Here is a 14266-nt window from a genome sequence, read left to right on the forward strand (position 1 = left end):
AGCCTGGAAGTGAGCCAGCAGATGCTAATACCATATGATCACACCGACTCTATAGATGACACTAAATTATACTATTGCCCCGAGGGCCCAGCCACTTTTCTCATTGTAAAGATAACAACAAATTACAATGGAGATGCAACAGTTGGAATCAGCCTCATAAATATGTGATGTTTGATATTTGACCAGATGCTGCACTTTACTATACAGTGAATAACATTCAGTGGGACCCTAAGTGCCATACAGTTGTAGTATATTTAGCCTCATGCTTGAACAACTGTAGTTCAAGGGACACTTTGTATCTCCATAAAAGTGTGTAACAATGGTCACCACACAACATCATGACAAAGGAGTGCTAATAAGTAGAAACTTAACAGGGACTTACGGGTGGTTGGCTTGTTGCAGTTGTGTCCATGCCTAAAGTACTGAGGATTCTCCACCACAGGAATACGAGTCATCCCTATGACAACCGCATCAGGGCCCGCATCCAGAGTACAGGGGGTAATAATCCCATGGTTGACATGATGAAGAGGGCTGGCAGAGTCTTCCTCACCACTGATCACAGCTACAGGACCTGGAAGAAGAACATAAGAAGGATGAGCTATTTAACAGTTCAAAGTCCAAATGATGAAATTAAGTTTGGTGGACTTTTATGCAACACTGTTGGTCAGTGTCATTGTTATATGTGACAACATATTTACATACAGTACATACTGACTGGAAAAAATAAGTAGCTGCCTGACATATCATACATTAAGTTCCCCTCCACTTACAGTAAAAATATGAAATGTGCTCATTGTTACTTCCAGCCTGTAAAAGATAAGCACTGTAATTCGTAACCATTCCACTCTTTTTGCTGTATTCACTACATTGACGGCCGCTGTATAAGAACACGGCTGGCCATGAAGGGAGGTGGTCGGGGTGATGGGTGGGCTTTAACATACAGGACTTTCAAGCCAGAGAGCGGAGTCTACTTCCTGGGGAAAACTAAAGCATTTCACCCAGGAGATGGATGTTCCTTAGGAGTGTTTTAATCCAAAACATCATATTTTTCCTAATCTTAACTAGTCGTTTTGCTGCATAATGCTCATATTTTGTGGACAAAATGTAACCGTAATGTCCACCGTACCGACCGGCAGCTCGTGGTGCTCTGTACCCGGCTCACAGTCACCTATTCTTGGGTAACTGAACCACCAACTACCGCTGATACAACGGATGTCCGTAGCCGCCGTCACAAAGTTCTGTAGCGGCTTAAACATCCAGAAACTGCCGCTTGGCGTCATGGAGCTCATTGCTGGCATCACGTGACCAGTTGGCGGTCTCCACATTTCGTAGGATATCATACGTTTTGGTGTGCATACATTTGGGGTCGAGGCCAATTGGGGTCGAATATGCAACGTACACATGATGTGTGTGAGGTGGACTTTTCAGTGAAGTTGCAGACACCTTCTGTTCAACAGCATATTAATAGATTCTGGATATTACAATGAAATAGAAAGGGTTGATGGGATTACAATAATTTTGAACAAGGTAATTCAAGTTTGTGAAAAAAAACATATCAAATATTATTCAAAGCTGGGTATTTAATATGTCTTAAAGGTGCACGATGAGTTCCTGCATGGTTTCAGCGTGATTTCATTTTTGTCTCAAATCGTAGGCATCTCTCCTTGATCCACTAGCTGCCTGCCCCCTGAACACACCGTGAAAAAGCCCGGTTTCGGGAGACAACACAGGGGTCGTAAACCTCAAACAAACACTAGGGGCACAGGCTGTACACCAAAATACAACAAACCACGTTCCAGCCAATCACTGACAAGATGTTTGGGGGAGGGGGTGGGGGTTATTGACAGTTAGTCAGTTAGTCATGACAGTTACAGAAACAATGGGGGAGGGGCAAGCTTGCTCTGTTTTGTTTGGTATTTACTTGGAACGTCAACAGAAGTGAGGTCATGCAGGAACTCCTAGTGCACCTTTAAAGGAGATCTATCATGCTCATTTTCAGGTTCCTACATGTACTTTGCATATGTACTAGAACATGCTTTAATTTACGGATTGACGTCACCTCAAGCCAAGAGTAGAAAAAACAGTTGGAAATGGAGTGTTAAAAACAATGTGAAATCTGAGGTTTTTGCTAAAAGGGATTTCTTTAACATACGTTTACCTTATTATTTAAAGCTTGGGTCACGTTTAATATGAACATCAGACATTGTAACATTATATCTATGACAGAAAATAAGGAAAACACATTCTAGGTCTCCTTTAAAACATCTTTCAGCTTTAACTAATAGTCAGCTTAATCATGTGACATATGGGTAACTGTTGGGGAGGTGGGTGGTTTGTTTTCAGCTTTGCGCCACAGGCCAGAGAAAATGAGTTACAGCAGGGACAGTTGCAGTGGTGCAAATGAGAAAAGATGTGTAGTTGGAGCTCAGTGTGCATGGTGAAAAATGACTTCATGTTTCTACCTGAATCTAGCCATTATTTAATTTGAATTAAATTCTGAAAATACATTCATGTATTACAGTACATCTGGATCAAAAGGATCTAATGCAAATGATAAGACTAAAACTATTCAACTTGATGGAAAATTAACTTGCAACTATTTTGATGATCAATTATTCGTTTCAGTCACATGCCCAATTTTCTCTGGTTCCAGCTTGTCAACTTTTTTGGACTGTAAGTCTGATAAAAACAGAAAAATATATTTTAAGACAAAATGATTAATTGATTAATCAGAAAAACATTATTTGCAGATTATTCAATAATGCACACAATCATTAGTTGCAGCCCAAGTTCATCAATTGATTCCCTTCATCCATTCTTTAATGTTTTAGTATACAAAATGAGTTACTAAATCAAAATATTCACATACGTTTAAACAGTTATGTGCTGGTTGGATTTATGGTGGCATACAACACATTCCTGTCAACTAACCATAACCTCCTTTCTTTAATCAAAATTCAAAAAACGACCCCTGACATGATTCACTGTCAGCCAATGTGATCCAGGTTCCTGTTCTGTCACTGCTGTGTCCAAAGTGATACACAACTCTGACAATTGCAATCTTCAGAGGGGAGGGAGGAAAGAAACAGTAAATGGATATAAATTCAACAGCAAACAGTAGCTGATTCCATGGTGCTGTGACCCACAAAGTTGAGTCTCTCGCTCACCTTGACAACACAGTAAATAGTAATCAAGACACAGTCATATCAAATGATAGACTGTGAGCCGCAGGAAGGTGGGGTGTGAAGGAGTGACACATGTGAGCATCAATTTATTTACAACATTGGCTCTTGGGTTTTCATAGATGAGCACCCGCTTTATTGGAGAGATGTGCACAGCAGAGCGCAGATCTTCATCGCGCGACCCTTCTACCTACCCAACCACTGGGGACACGTAGCAAGCTACAGCCCTAAATCTCTGATATAGTATGTGCAGCATAATGCTTCAAACATCACTACACTTGAAATAAAACCATTACATAGAGAAATATGATGAGCCAAGTGTGGAAATCTTCAAGAAAAGATACCTCAAAAAGGATCCTATTATGCTCTGCATTTTAATACAATATGAATTGGAATGAAACCCCATCTGGTCAGACTCCAGTGTCAGATCGATGAGGCCTCAGGGTACGCCTGGCCTCCCTCCAAACTGCTGCACTCAAAAAAACTACACAAAACCTCCTACTTGATTCTTTGGGAGATGAAGGTTTTCTGAGGAGTGAAGGGGAAATTGGACTTCTTGACTTCAGACCATCCACAAAAAAATTTAATTTATGTTACCTGAGTGATGAAAAGGCCCAACGGCCTCTGAGAGGGTTTTTATCTTCTGAGACGTTGCCTGTGCACAGAATGGAATTGGAACAGGAAGTGGACATATTCATCGAAACGTCTATCTGAGAGTAAAGTTCCTCTCTATTAAACCAACTTTGATTTATTCAGGAGAACTGGAAAATGAAATGAGCCAACTTTCGGGCAATTTTCCATTCTTTTCATCTCACAGTCCTTTCACAATGTTTTTAAAAATAGTAATATGGTTCATGCAGGAGGTAAATTCAGCCATGCTCTATGAATTGCCACTGGGTCTAATTCAGACATTGACTAAAAGACTTTGGATGGTTTTTCGCCTCTAACCTATTCCTCAAATTACTACAGTCCTATGACATGAGGTGTGATGATAAATATGTCAACATCCACATTTACCATTTGTGTCTATTCATCTAAAATTCTATATTTTCATGATGTAAAGCATATTTAGATGAGGGGATCGATACAAGTCTCATGTAAAAATGTGCAAGTATTACAATTTTATACTACAATTATAATGGCAAAAAATATCAAGGTAAACAGTATCATCCAACTAACTACTTTAAACTTACATTATATTATAGTAAAATGACTTTAGACGATGACTGCCTTCAATTTTATTGCTCCTAAAAAATTGAACATTGAAACATATTGCAGGTTTGTTGGACCCATAAATAAAAGCAGGTGAGTTGTTAAAAGTTTAAGACAGTTGCCTAGAAAGGACTTTGAATGCAGCACAGTGTCTGTGTCTCTTAGATTCTATGCACCCATTGATGCTTTTTTAAATGTTCTGATGTCTTTCCAGTTTTAATAACCAAAGAAATCTAGCACACTGTCCATCAATTGTACTCACGTTATTCACAACGTTTCCATCCTTCAACATTACCTAAGGACATAGAATTCTGTTTATGAGTCGACCCACTCTCATCTTCAAGACTTTCTGGAGTGCTAGAAACTTTCTGGAGTGCTAGAATTTAGCAGTAAGTGTGTGGACCACCTGTTTCCTCTGGTTTCCATCATTTATGCTAAGCTAAACTAACCGGCTGCTGGTTGAAGCTTCATATTTTACCGTACAGACATGAGATTGGTCTTGATCTCCTAATCTAACTCTCGGCAAGCGCATTAAGCAAAGTGTCAATCCTTTGAGTATGTAACGTTGTAATGAATAGAAAATATCTAAATAACTCAATGCAATCATTTCTCTCAGAAGAAATCTGACTGGTTGCCCTCTCACCTCATATCCAGCCTCATACACAGCTGCATCTCACACACAAGTTGGCAAGAAGGCCATTGATTATCAAAGGACACGCTACCACTGGCAAAAAAATCAAAAAAAGTCATTAATTGAACATGTTCATAGTAACAGGCAACAGTTTGTTCAGGGATTCCTTCTGGCAAAGTCTCAGATTACAGTGGTGGACCATCGTTTGAAGGTTAGTTAAATCTCATTGCTCACATCCTTCTACGCTTTTCCACCAAATATTTCTCTCCAGCAAACATCCTTTTAATTTTTCTGTGGCAAATATGTCTTTCCAGATGAAATTCCTCCATAATTTTTAAAGAGAAGAGTCACTCCAGTCCGCATTAATCAATGTTCCTTTGCATATATTCTGCAGTCCCGCCTCGTGGCGGTGCAGCAAATGCTTTATGTTTATGTAAGGTGTGGTTCGCAGGTGCATTAGCTAATTCAGCCAAATGCATTGATCAAGTGTGACATTTGCATCATCTGTTTCTCTGAGTTTAGAAGTCAATCTAATTTACTGTGCAGGAGCAGATACAGCGGCGCCTTCCCCTCCTGGGTTTTAAAATGGACTCGTTCATTAATGTATTGTCAAAGTGCTGGGCCGGCGGGTCCATCTGTTGACCAGGCCTCAGTGATGAATTAAAAGAGTATGCAGACCTTTGAACTGGCCACCTTCCAGACACAAACCAACTTTTATCTCCAGGCTTTGTCCCCTTGTATAATCACACTGACCTTTTTAAAAATGCTAAAAAAACAACCTGCAAGTGAACTCATGACTACACAGTTTATTAATTTGCAGATTAGTAGCTATTCATACATTTTGCTATTCTTGGATAAGAAGCACCCTTATGGCTTCATGGAACTTCATACAATCACCATCACATTTTGTGTGTGTGTGTGTGTGTGTGTGTGTGCACCATGACTTGTCACAGTAACCCTCAGACACCACATTAATCCTGCGGCTGATAATGCTAAATGCCTAAGATTATATCAGACTGTATAAATCATTTATTTCTCCTTCTGAATATCTATGAAACATATATAGCTTCTTTTCTTTTGGACAACACAATCTGATTGGCCCTCTCCTTCCCTCTCTAAAGTAACCAGGAGGACATACACAAAATGACACGTTGGGATTACACTCGGGATAGGGGGCATGTCCAACTCTTATATTTGCGCCCCTCACTTATGTTTTTACTTTGTTCTCTGCCAACATATTCAAGACAAGACAAGATCTGAGTCGATAATAATGTTGATGGTTACTTGAGTTGCCTTCAGTTATTACTGTGTGAGTGGAGGGGACTCCCTAAAACAGAATACATAATATAGGCAGACAATATGAGATCAGAATTGGTGATGCATGCAAGTATCAAGGCATACAGAATATACTGTTCATGTTTTTGTATAATTTATAAATGTATTTGGTCTCACACCTATGTACATGCTAAATCTAAAGTCTCCATTAAGGGCCAGAAGATACTAGCCTACATTGATATCAGAATACAGGAACTTGGGGATAAGGCTAAGATTAGGTAAATAAACAACTTTTTAGGTTAGGGTTTTCCTAGCTTATCCAATAAGAGACGAGACGACCAAACGCCAGCCAACAAGAATGCGCATCAGACACAACACTCTGTGTGACGCAGGAAGTAGGCCTAAGGCAAGGCCCCCAGGTGAAAAACAAAGCTTTTAGGGAGCAGCAAGAGCCTTGTGGGCTTTGTTTTGCCCAGGCTTTTGCCTTTCAGGCCACATATACTGTAGAAACTGCGTATCTATCTTATTGTTAAAGGTCGGTGAGGTTGTATATAGTCTAAAATAATATCTGCAGACACTGCTCTGGGCTGAATAAAAGAATTGCCAACTTCATCTTTCGGGCTTTACTCTATAAATATATTCTCCTAAAAAGGTGCCAGAGGTGAGCATCAGACAAGACAGTAAATGTACAATATCCATATTAATTTTTTTAAGTAGGGTTAGTGCGTTTAACAATACGGAGCATTACAGTACATAGCATTTCTGTTATTTGGTACACTGCCTGTGCCCCTGCTTTTGAAACTGCTGCTGCTGCGTCTGTAGATGTGGACCATATTGGCCGGGTCTGGGATTTAGGTGCTTCAATGCATTAATGTGTGTGTCCTTATTTATGCTCTGTTCTCCTCATTGGTGCTATTAGATGTTATTATAATGTCCAAACCTCATTTTTTTCTCCTTTTTCTCTGCTGCGGGAGCCATTTTCCACAACAGCCTGTGGCTTTTTGTGTTTATTTATTGCAGCTCTCATTGTTTTTATTATAATCATTATTTTTACATAATGCCACACCAGACTAAAAACTCAGCTGGGGTGTTTGTCTGTGGAGCCACCTGAAAGTTATTTTGTCTTGACTTCTAAAGCGAGTGTTGAAGGTGATTCTAATGACAAAATTAAATACATTTTAAAAATGTAAAAAAAAAAAAGCCAGCGGCTGACTCTGTAGGGCTTTCCCTGTGATAGGGAATAAATTGTGCAGAGTGTGATTGCTTCCATTCCACCTCCTTGTGGTAATTATCGCACAGATTCTTTTCAAAGGTAGTTAATTAGGACTGGAATTAACTTGAGGACATGTAAAATGAACAAGAGAACACAGGAAGGATAACTTACTGAGGCAAGGCCACGCTCATAGTTAACGATGGATTTGAAACAAATTAAGTCCATACGTGGGAAGTGTAAGAAAACGGTTAAATCAAAGCAAACATCATGCTTGTGAAGAAGGAAACACAACATTAAACAACTGTCACAGGGCTTATAGCTGTTTTTCAGGAATCAATCAGAGATGATATTTTGTCATTCAGTGCCGTGACTGCACAACAGTTTCAATCACTGATATATCGCTGTAATTAAAACCCAAAAATATGTCACGGAACATCTTCCATGCAAACACAACACTTCCAAACAAGATCCTTTCCAAGAATGTTTGATTAAAATATATTCCAAAATCTTGAACTATTATTACGTTGCGTCTGCTTGCTTTATAGCAGCAAATGTGCAAATACACATGAGTGTAGCATTCGTGGTATAAAATGCCCAGTTAATTGCCAAATGCCACTATTGTTGTAAGAAGCCTCAAGGTTATGTGCATAGCTCTCCTCCCTGCACTGAAGAAGACATGTAAATAGCTCTTAAGACAAATGGCCTCATCCGGCTCAACCAACCACTCACAGACGAGCACGGTCAACATGTGACAGCCCTGGACTGCCTGTTGTTTGCCTCTCCAGTTGATGGTGACCAACTGTGGCAAATATTGGGCACTTGGACAGCTGATATTTACGGTCCTCTGAAATGTAGGTTATTGACAATTTACAGTCGCCCTGCACAGCTCAACGTGCTCCCTCTTTATTGTGGTATAAACAACGCCGAACACTGCGGGGAAGGACACCAGAGTCGAGACAGAAAAAAACATGCAGTTCAAAATCTGCTGTAAACCTATCAGTCATTGCATCTGAAGCCACTTTGTATTGTACGTCCTCAAAAAAATGAAGTGCCTACACCAGGCCGAACATTATCTGCAATGACACAGCACTGAACCAATTACAGTTTGTGTCGCTGTATATCTGTGATCTTGATGCTCACAATGATAATAAAGCAAAACAGTGAGATTGTTATTCTGACTCTGTTCTTACAGTTCCCTATCAGCTTTTACATCGTTGACAACACATTACTCTGTATGTAAGCTCCCTGAAGACCGACAAAATCATTTTACACAAATATGAAAAGTGATGGAAAATGACATAATTCAACAGCCTAGCTGTCATGGGACTGTTCCTTGATTTATGACTATGACAGATTTATGATCCTTACTTAAAGTGATGGTTCGGAGTAATTTCACCCTAGGGTCCTTTGCACCATGACCTCGAGCCAAACACCCCCCCAGAAGCTTTTTTCACCTGGGTCGAACATTGGGAGAGTTAGCGTAGAGTAGCGTTATCAGCTGAATAGCTTAGCGCAGGGGCTAATGGACCCACGTTTGTATCTCGTAAGTTACCCCACTAATAATGCCGAAATGATACCAAACTTCTACACTAGTACAAATAGGTTATGCACTCATAAAGCAATGGATTGGAAAGTTTGTAAGTACACCAGAAGTTTATGTAAATAACACTTGCCTGCTGGCTTCTGCTCTCTGCTGTTGTTGTTGCTGCTGTAAGACGAGTGCTTAGGGACATCTACAAATTACAACACGCGAAAGAGATGCAACAAAAATATTTTTAATTTAACTTTTTTTTAAGTAAGTGCTGTAGTATAACTAGCAGGAGACAATTAATAATTGAGGTAAGTTTGGAGACATTACCTTATTTAATCAATAAATTAATAAATATTTTTGTTGTATCTCTTTTCGGTGTAGTAATTTGTATACGGCCCTAAGCACTCGTCTAACTGCAGGTAGCAGCAGCAGCAGCAGCAGCGAAGCCAGCAGGCAAGTGTTCATAAACTTCTGGTGTACTTACAAACTTTCCAATCCATCGTTTTATGAGTACATAACCTATTTGTACCTAGTGTAGACGTTTGGTATCATTTCGGTATATTAGTGGGGTCATTTACGAGATACAAACGTGGGTCCATTAGCCCCTGCGCTAAGCTATTCAGCTGATAACGCTACTCTACGCTAACTCTCCCAATGTTCGACCCAGGTGAAAAAAGCTTCTGGGGGGGTGTTTGGCTCGAGGTCATGGTGCAAAGGACCCTAGGGTGAAATTACTCCGAACCATCACTTTAAACCAGGTCTACATTTTATTACCTGTTATGCGCCCAAACAAAAATTGAAAACTAAACATACGGCAATCTGAGAATATATTCGGCTCACAGGTTTAATTTTTCTCTTACGGAAATGTAATCAGAAAGGGCCAAATAAAAAAGCTTGTGGTGGCATTGTTACGGAAACTAGTTTGCATCATAAAGTCAGCACTAAAGGCAACAGTGCATGCACACACACACACACACACACACACACACACACTACAAACATATGCACAGCGGTAACCACACGCTCAATGGATATATTTCTTGTCATGGCATTAGAATATGAAACGATTCCCCAGCGTTGAGCATCTGGCAGAGTTAGCATGTAAATCACAAAGGAGGGCCATATTCAGCCGCAGCAGCCCACAAAAATGGCTTGATGATTGTGCACATCAGTGCTACGGGTAAAGCTACTGCATGCTAATGTGTCCCCCCTTTCTACTGGGATGAAACAAGTGTTTGAGTGAGGGAATTAGCTGAAAGATAAATTATTAGTCAGAGGTAAGATATTTCTTCAATGTGATCAATTCCGGTAAAGTGTGGTGAACCTTTGGGAAGATGGAACATAGGGTTGAGGGAACATAGACACACTTGCCCATGAATGTCAGAAATTAGCTAGATAAGAACAAATTTGGATTTCCACAAACCAAACTTTGTTTAGTTTACCAAACTTCATCACAATCCATTTAGTATTTGTTGAGATAATTCACACACAAAAAACAAACTCGTCAACCTCATTATGGCGCTACAGGAAACATCATGGAATCACCAAAGTCATTAGGATTCATCCATTGGGAACCACAAATATAAGTACAAAATTGCAAGGCAATCCATCCATTGTTGTTGAGATGTTCAAGTCTGGACCAAAGCGGTGGGCAACCAACCGACATACTGTAGCGATCCTGCTAGTGTGGCTAAAACACCACCTTCACAGGAGAGAAGGATTAGACTCTTGTAATGCTGAAGTGAAAGAGGCAATGGCAGTTTAGAATACACCAGAGAAAAGCTGATTTATTTTTAATCAGAGGTTTCCCCAGCTGGTTAAGGTAACATAGGCAAGCACTCTGTGAGGGCCTGGAATTAATTGGAGGCAGCACATTAAGGTCATTGTTAACTACGTTTTCTGCACTTGGGTGCATTCAGGTCCCATTTCCTTAGCATTCATTCAGTCTCAGTTACACACACACACACACACACACACACACACACACACACACACACACACACACACACACACACACACACACACACACACACACACACACACACACACACACACACACACACACACTCAAATCATCATATCAATAAATGAGGTGTCATTGTTCTCCTTTTTTCCTCCAGTAGCGCTCCTTTTGCCTCTCTCTCATGCACTCTCTTTCCGTTGTTTTCTCTCCTTAAAGGGGTGATAGAATGCAAAACCGATTTTACCCTGTGTAACCAAGGTTAAAAATCTATATTAAGAGCTAAGTTTATATTAAAAAGTCAATTCATTCAGTATGTTATTAATGTTAAAGATTAAAAACATATTTGTCTAAAAACCAATTCAAATGTGAGAGAAAATAAATAGGAAGTTTATTTTGAAGGAGGTGGGTTGGGGACGTGCTGTCAGCCAATCAGGAAGAAGCTCGGACTGTTGACCTGCACGGAGCAGAGTTCACTTCCCCTTGAGCTGTTGGAAGAACAGAGAGCAAACCCCGCGTCGAACGATACCTACCTCGTCAAGACATTCCAATAAAAGTTGTTAAAACTCGGATTAAAAACTCTTAAAACAATCCAGTGTGGAGCCCTGGACCTGTGAGAGTGCAGCCGGAGAGAACGGACGTGTCCCTCACGAAGAAAACGCATCGGTGAGCGATCGTTTTACCATGCTAACCGCTAACGTTAGCTGCGCGCTAACACTAGCGCGACCTTGGAGCGCTTAGCTGAGATGCTAACTAGCACAATGGCAGACACCATTCACTAACGCTAAAACCATTAGCTTGGTATGTTAAAGCTGCAGACTTAATCCAGTGCTGTGTAATATGTTGCTGTATAATTGTTACACACTTAACTGTGGAATGTGTTGATTTAGCACTTTTATCTGTGTATTTTGGGCACATTAATATTTAAATTATGTGTTACATTTTATTTGAGATGTGTTTAAACATGCCTTCACATGGCCAAGGGTACACACTGTGTCTGCTTACTAGTATCTGTTATTTTGTGTTCTATTATGTGGAAGCAGTATTTTGATATTATATTGAAGAGGTTTTTCAATCATCATCTCTAAGCATATTTTGAGAATAGTTTACCGATATTGTGATATCGTATTACAATGTTCAGTTTAATATGATGATTTAACATGAATAATATTCTAGTTCATGATTGAAAGCTAAAAGAAAAAAGCTAAATGATTGTTCTGACCTTACTCACTGTAGGTCAGGTTTTTTTGTTGGACCCTTTGAACCTTTGATCTACCTGGATGTTGGAGCCTGGATCGAGATATTGATGGCGAGCCGCAGCCCAGAGGAGAACTAGAGATACGCGCGGCAGAATTCAACACTTCATTACATACACACACACCCACCACCAATTGCTCGTAGGACAAACTCTCCCACTTCCACAGTGGACCGAACTGAAACTGAAACAGAATTGAAGTGACTGAGAACGGGGGGGAAATTCCAAACTTTAAATCACAGCTGTGAGTTTTGTTTACATTTTTATTTTTCTACTTACCCGGGTAAGATTTGTGCAATTTTAAAGTGTGTAATTTTCATATGTTTTTGGCTATCCTTCCCACCCATGTAATAAAAGGGAAGCGATTTTGTTTCTCAAGAAAGTATAACTTTGTTTGAGTCATTCTGCGGCGTATTGTTTGGTTAATCCTGGGCTCCGTAGTCGAACATAGAACTTCTGATTCCACTGGCCATAATTAATCATTTTTATAGAGTAATCCATTTCTGTTCCCCACCTCTAAAGGGTTACATAAAATTTGGCGAGCCAGCCAGGAGCCCAGTTCATTGCCAAACAATTACCTGGAACTAACTGCTTTTGTTTACTGCATGATAATTCGACACACCACTAGAAAATGGATATTATTGATAAATTGAGCATCAAGGTCCCAAATGCAGTTCTAGTGAGTGGGTTGACAGGATCCGAGAAAGATGAAAACATTTTTGACTTTTTGAAAAAATATGGTTCAATCAGTAGGACTGTAAAGATAGATGACCCAACTACAGAGTTTCATACAAACATGATAGTAGAGTATAACCACGGCACTGCTGTACAAGCATTAGAACCTCTTTTGCCTTACACTCACCCATTACCAGACAGTCCTGATATCACCTACTATGTTCGAGCCCTTGCAAGTGTCTACACACAACAAGCAGGCAGTAATGTCACACAAACTTACCTTGACAAGCTCAAGGAAATAGCCAAGCTCAGTGGAAAGGATTTTGAGCAGGTGTTAAAGGAGGTAATGTCCCAAATAGAGCAGTCTATTGGGGGTGCTGGACCCAGTGAGGATCCTACTTCCCTCCAACACCTACAGGAAGTTGAGCAGGCTGCAGAGACCAGCCAGCATGACGTTCCATCACAACAGCTGGTTGATGTTTCCCCTCTCATCGAACTTGATCTCTTGGATGTTAATAAGAGAACAACTGCTCCCTCATTTAACTCAAAGACACCCATGACTCTGAGCCCCAGTGAACTCAACCCACCTGAGGTGCAAAAGATAGTGGTGGAGCACATTGTAAGGAGCGAAGACAAACCATCACACTCTCATTCCACTCTGAGGTTGAGAGCTTTCTCTGGGAAAATCCCTAGACCATACAGTGAGGTTGATTACGACACTTGGCGGTCTCATGTTGATTTAATGATGAAAGATGTTTCTGTTTCTGATCTTGAGAAAACAAGGAAAATCCTTGAGAGTCTTCTTGTCCCAGCTTCTGATGTTGTTAGACATCTTGGTCCTGAAGCATCCCCTACAGCATATCTGCAAATGTTAGACTCTGCATTTGCCACCGTTGAAGATGGGGAGGAACTGTTTGTTCGGTTCATGAACACGTTCCAGGACTCTGGAGAAAACCCGTCTTCCTACCTGCAGCGTCTTCAAGTTTCCCTGTGTAAAGCTGTGCACAGAGGAGGCGTCCCAGCACAGGACGTGGACGGTCACCTACTTCGACAGTTCTGCAGGGGCTGTTGGGACAACGTTCTCCTTAAAGACCTCTGCCTAGAACATAAAAAACAGAACCCCCCATCATTCGCTGCACTCTTAATGCTTTTACGTACTGAGGAAGATAGGCAAGAAGCCAAGGCCATGAGAATGAAACAACACTTGGGCACCACGAAGCAGAAAGCTGTGTCCCACGTGCAAACTGTGTGTAACTGCGGTGAGACCCAAGCTGAGCCTGACACTAGCAGCATAAATGAGCTAAGGAAACAAGTTGCAGACTTGAAAAGTCA

The 14266-nt window shown here is 40.5% G+C and overlaps 1 protein-coding gene across 1 annotated transcript in view; it reads right to left on the reverse strand.

Annotated features, from left to right (window-relative positions):
• The window catches only part of ntrk3b (neurotrophic tyrosine kinase, receptor, type 3b), a 215393-nt gene that overhangs the window by 47787 nt on the left and 153340 nt on the right, over positions 1–14266 (reverse strand). Inside the window, exon 12 of the mRNA XM_039795075.1 lies at positions 383–571. Coding sequence (XP_039651009.1) covers positions 383–571 — 189 coding nt within the window. The remainder of the gene's footprint in view (positions 1–382; positions 572–14266) is intronic.

This window comes from Perca fluviatilis, chromosome 3 (genome assembly GCF_010015445.1).
Source record: "Perca fluviatilis chromosome 3, GENO_Pfluv_1.0, whole genome shotgun sequence".
In the NCBI taxonomy this organism is placed as follows: domain Eukaryota; kingdom Metazoa; phylum Chordata; class Actinopteri; order Perciformes; family Percidae; genus Perca; species Perca fluviatilis.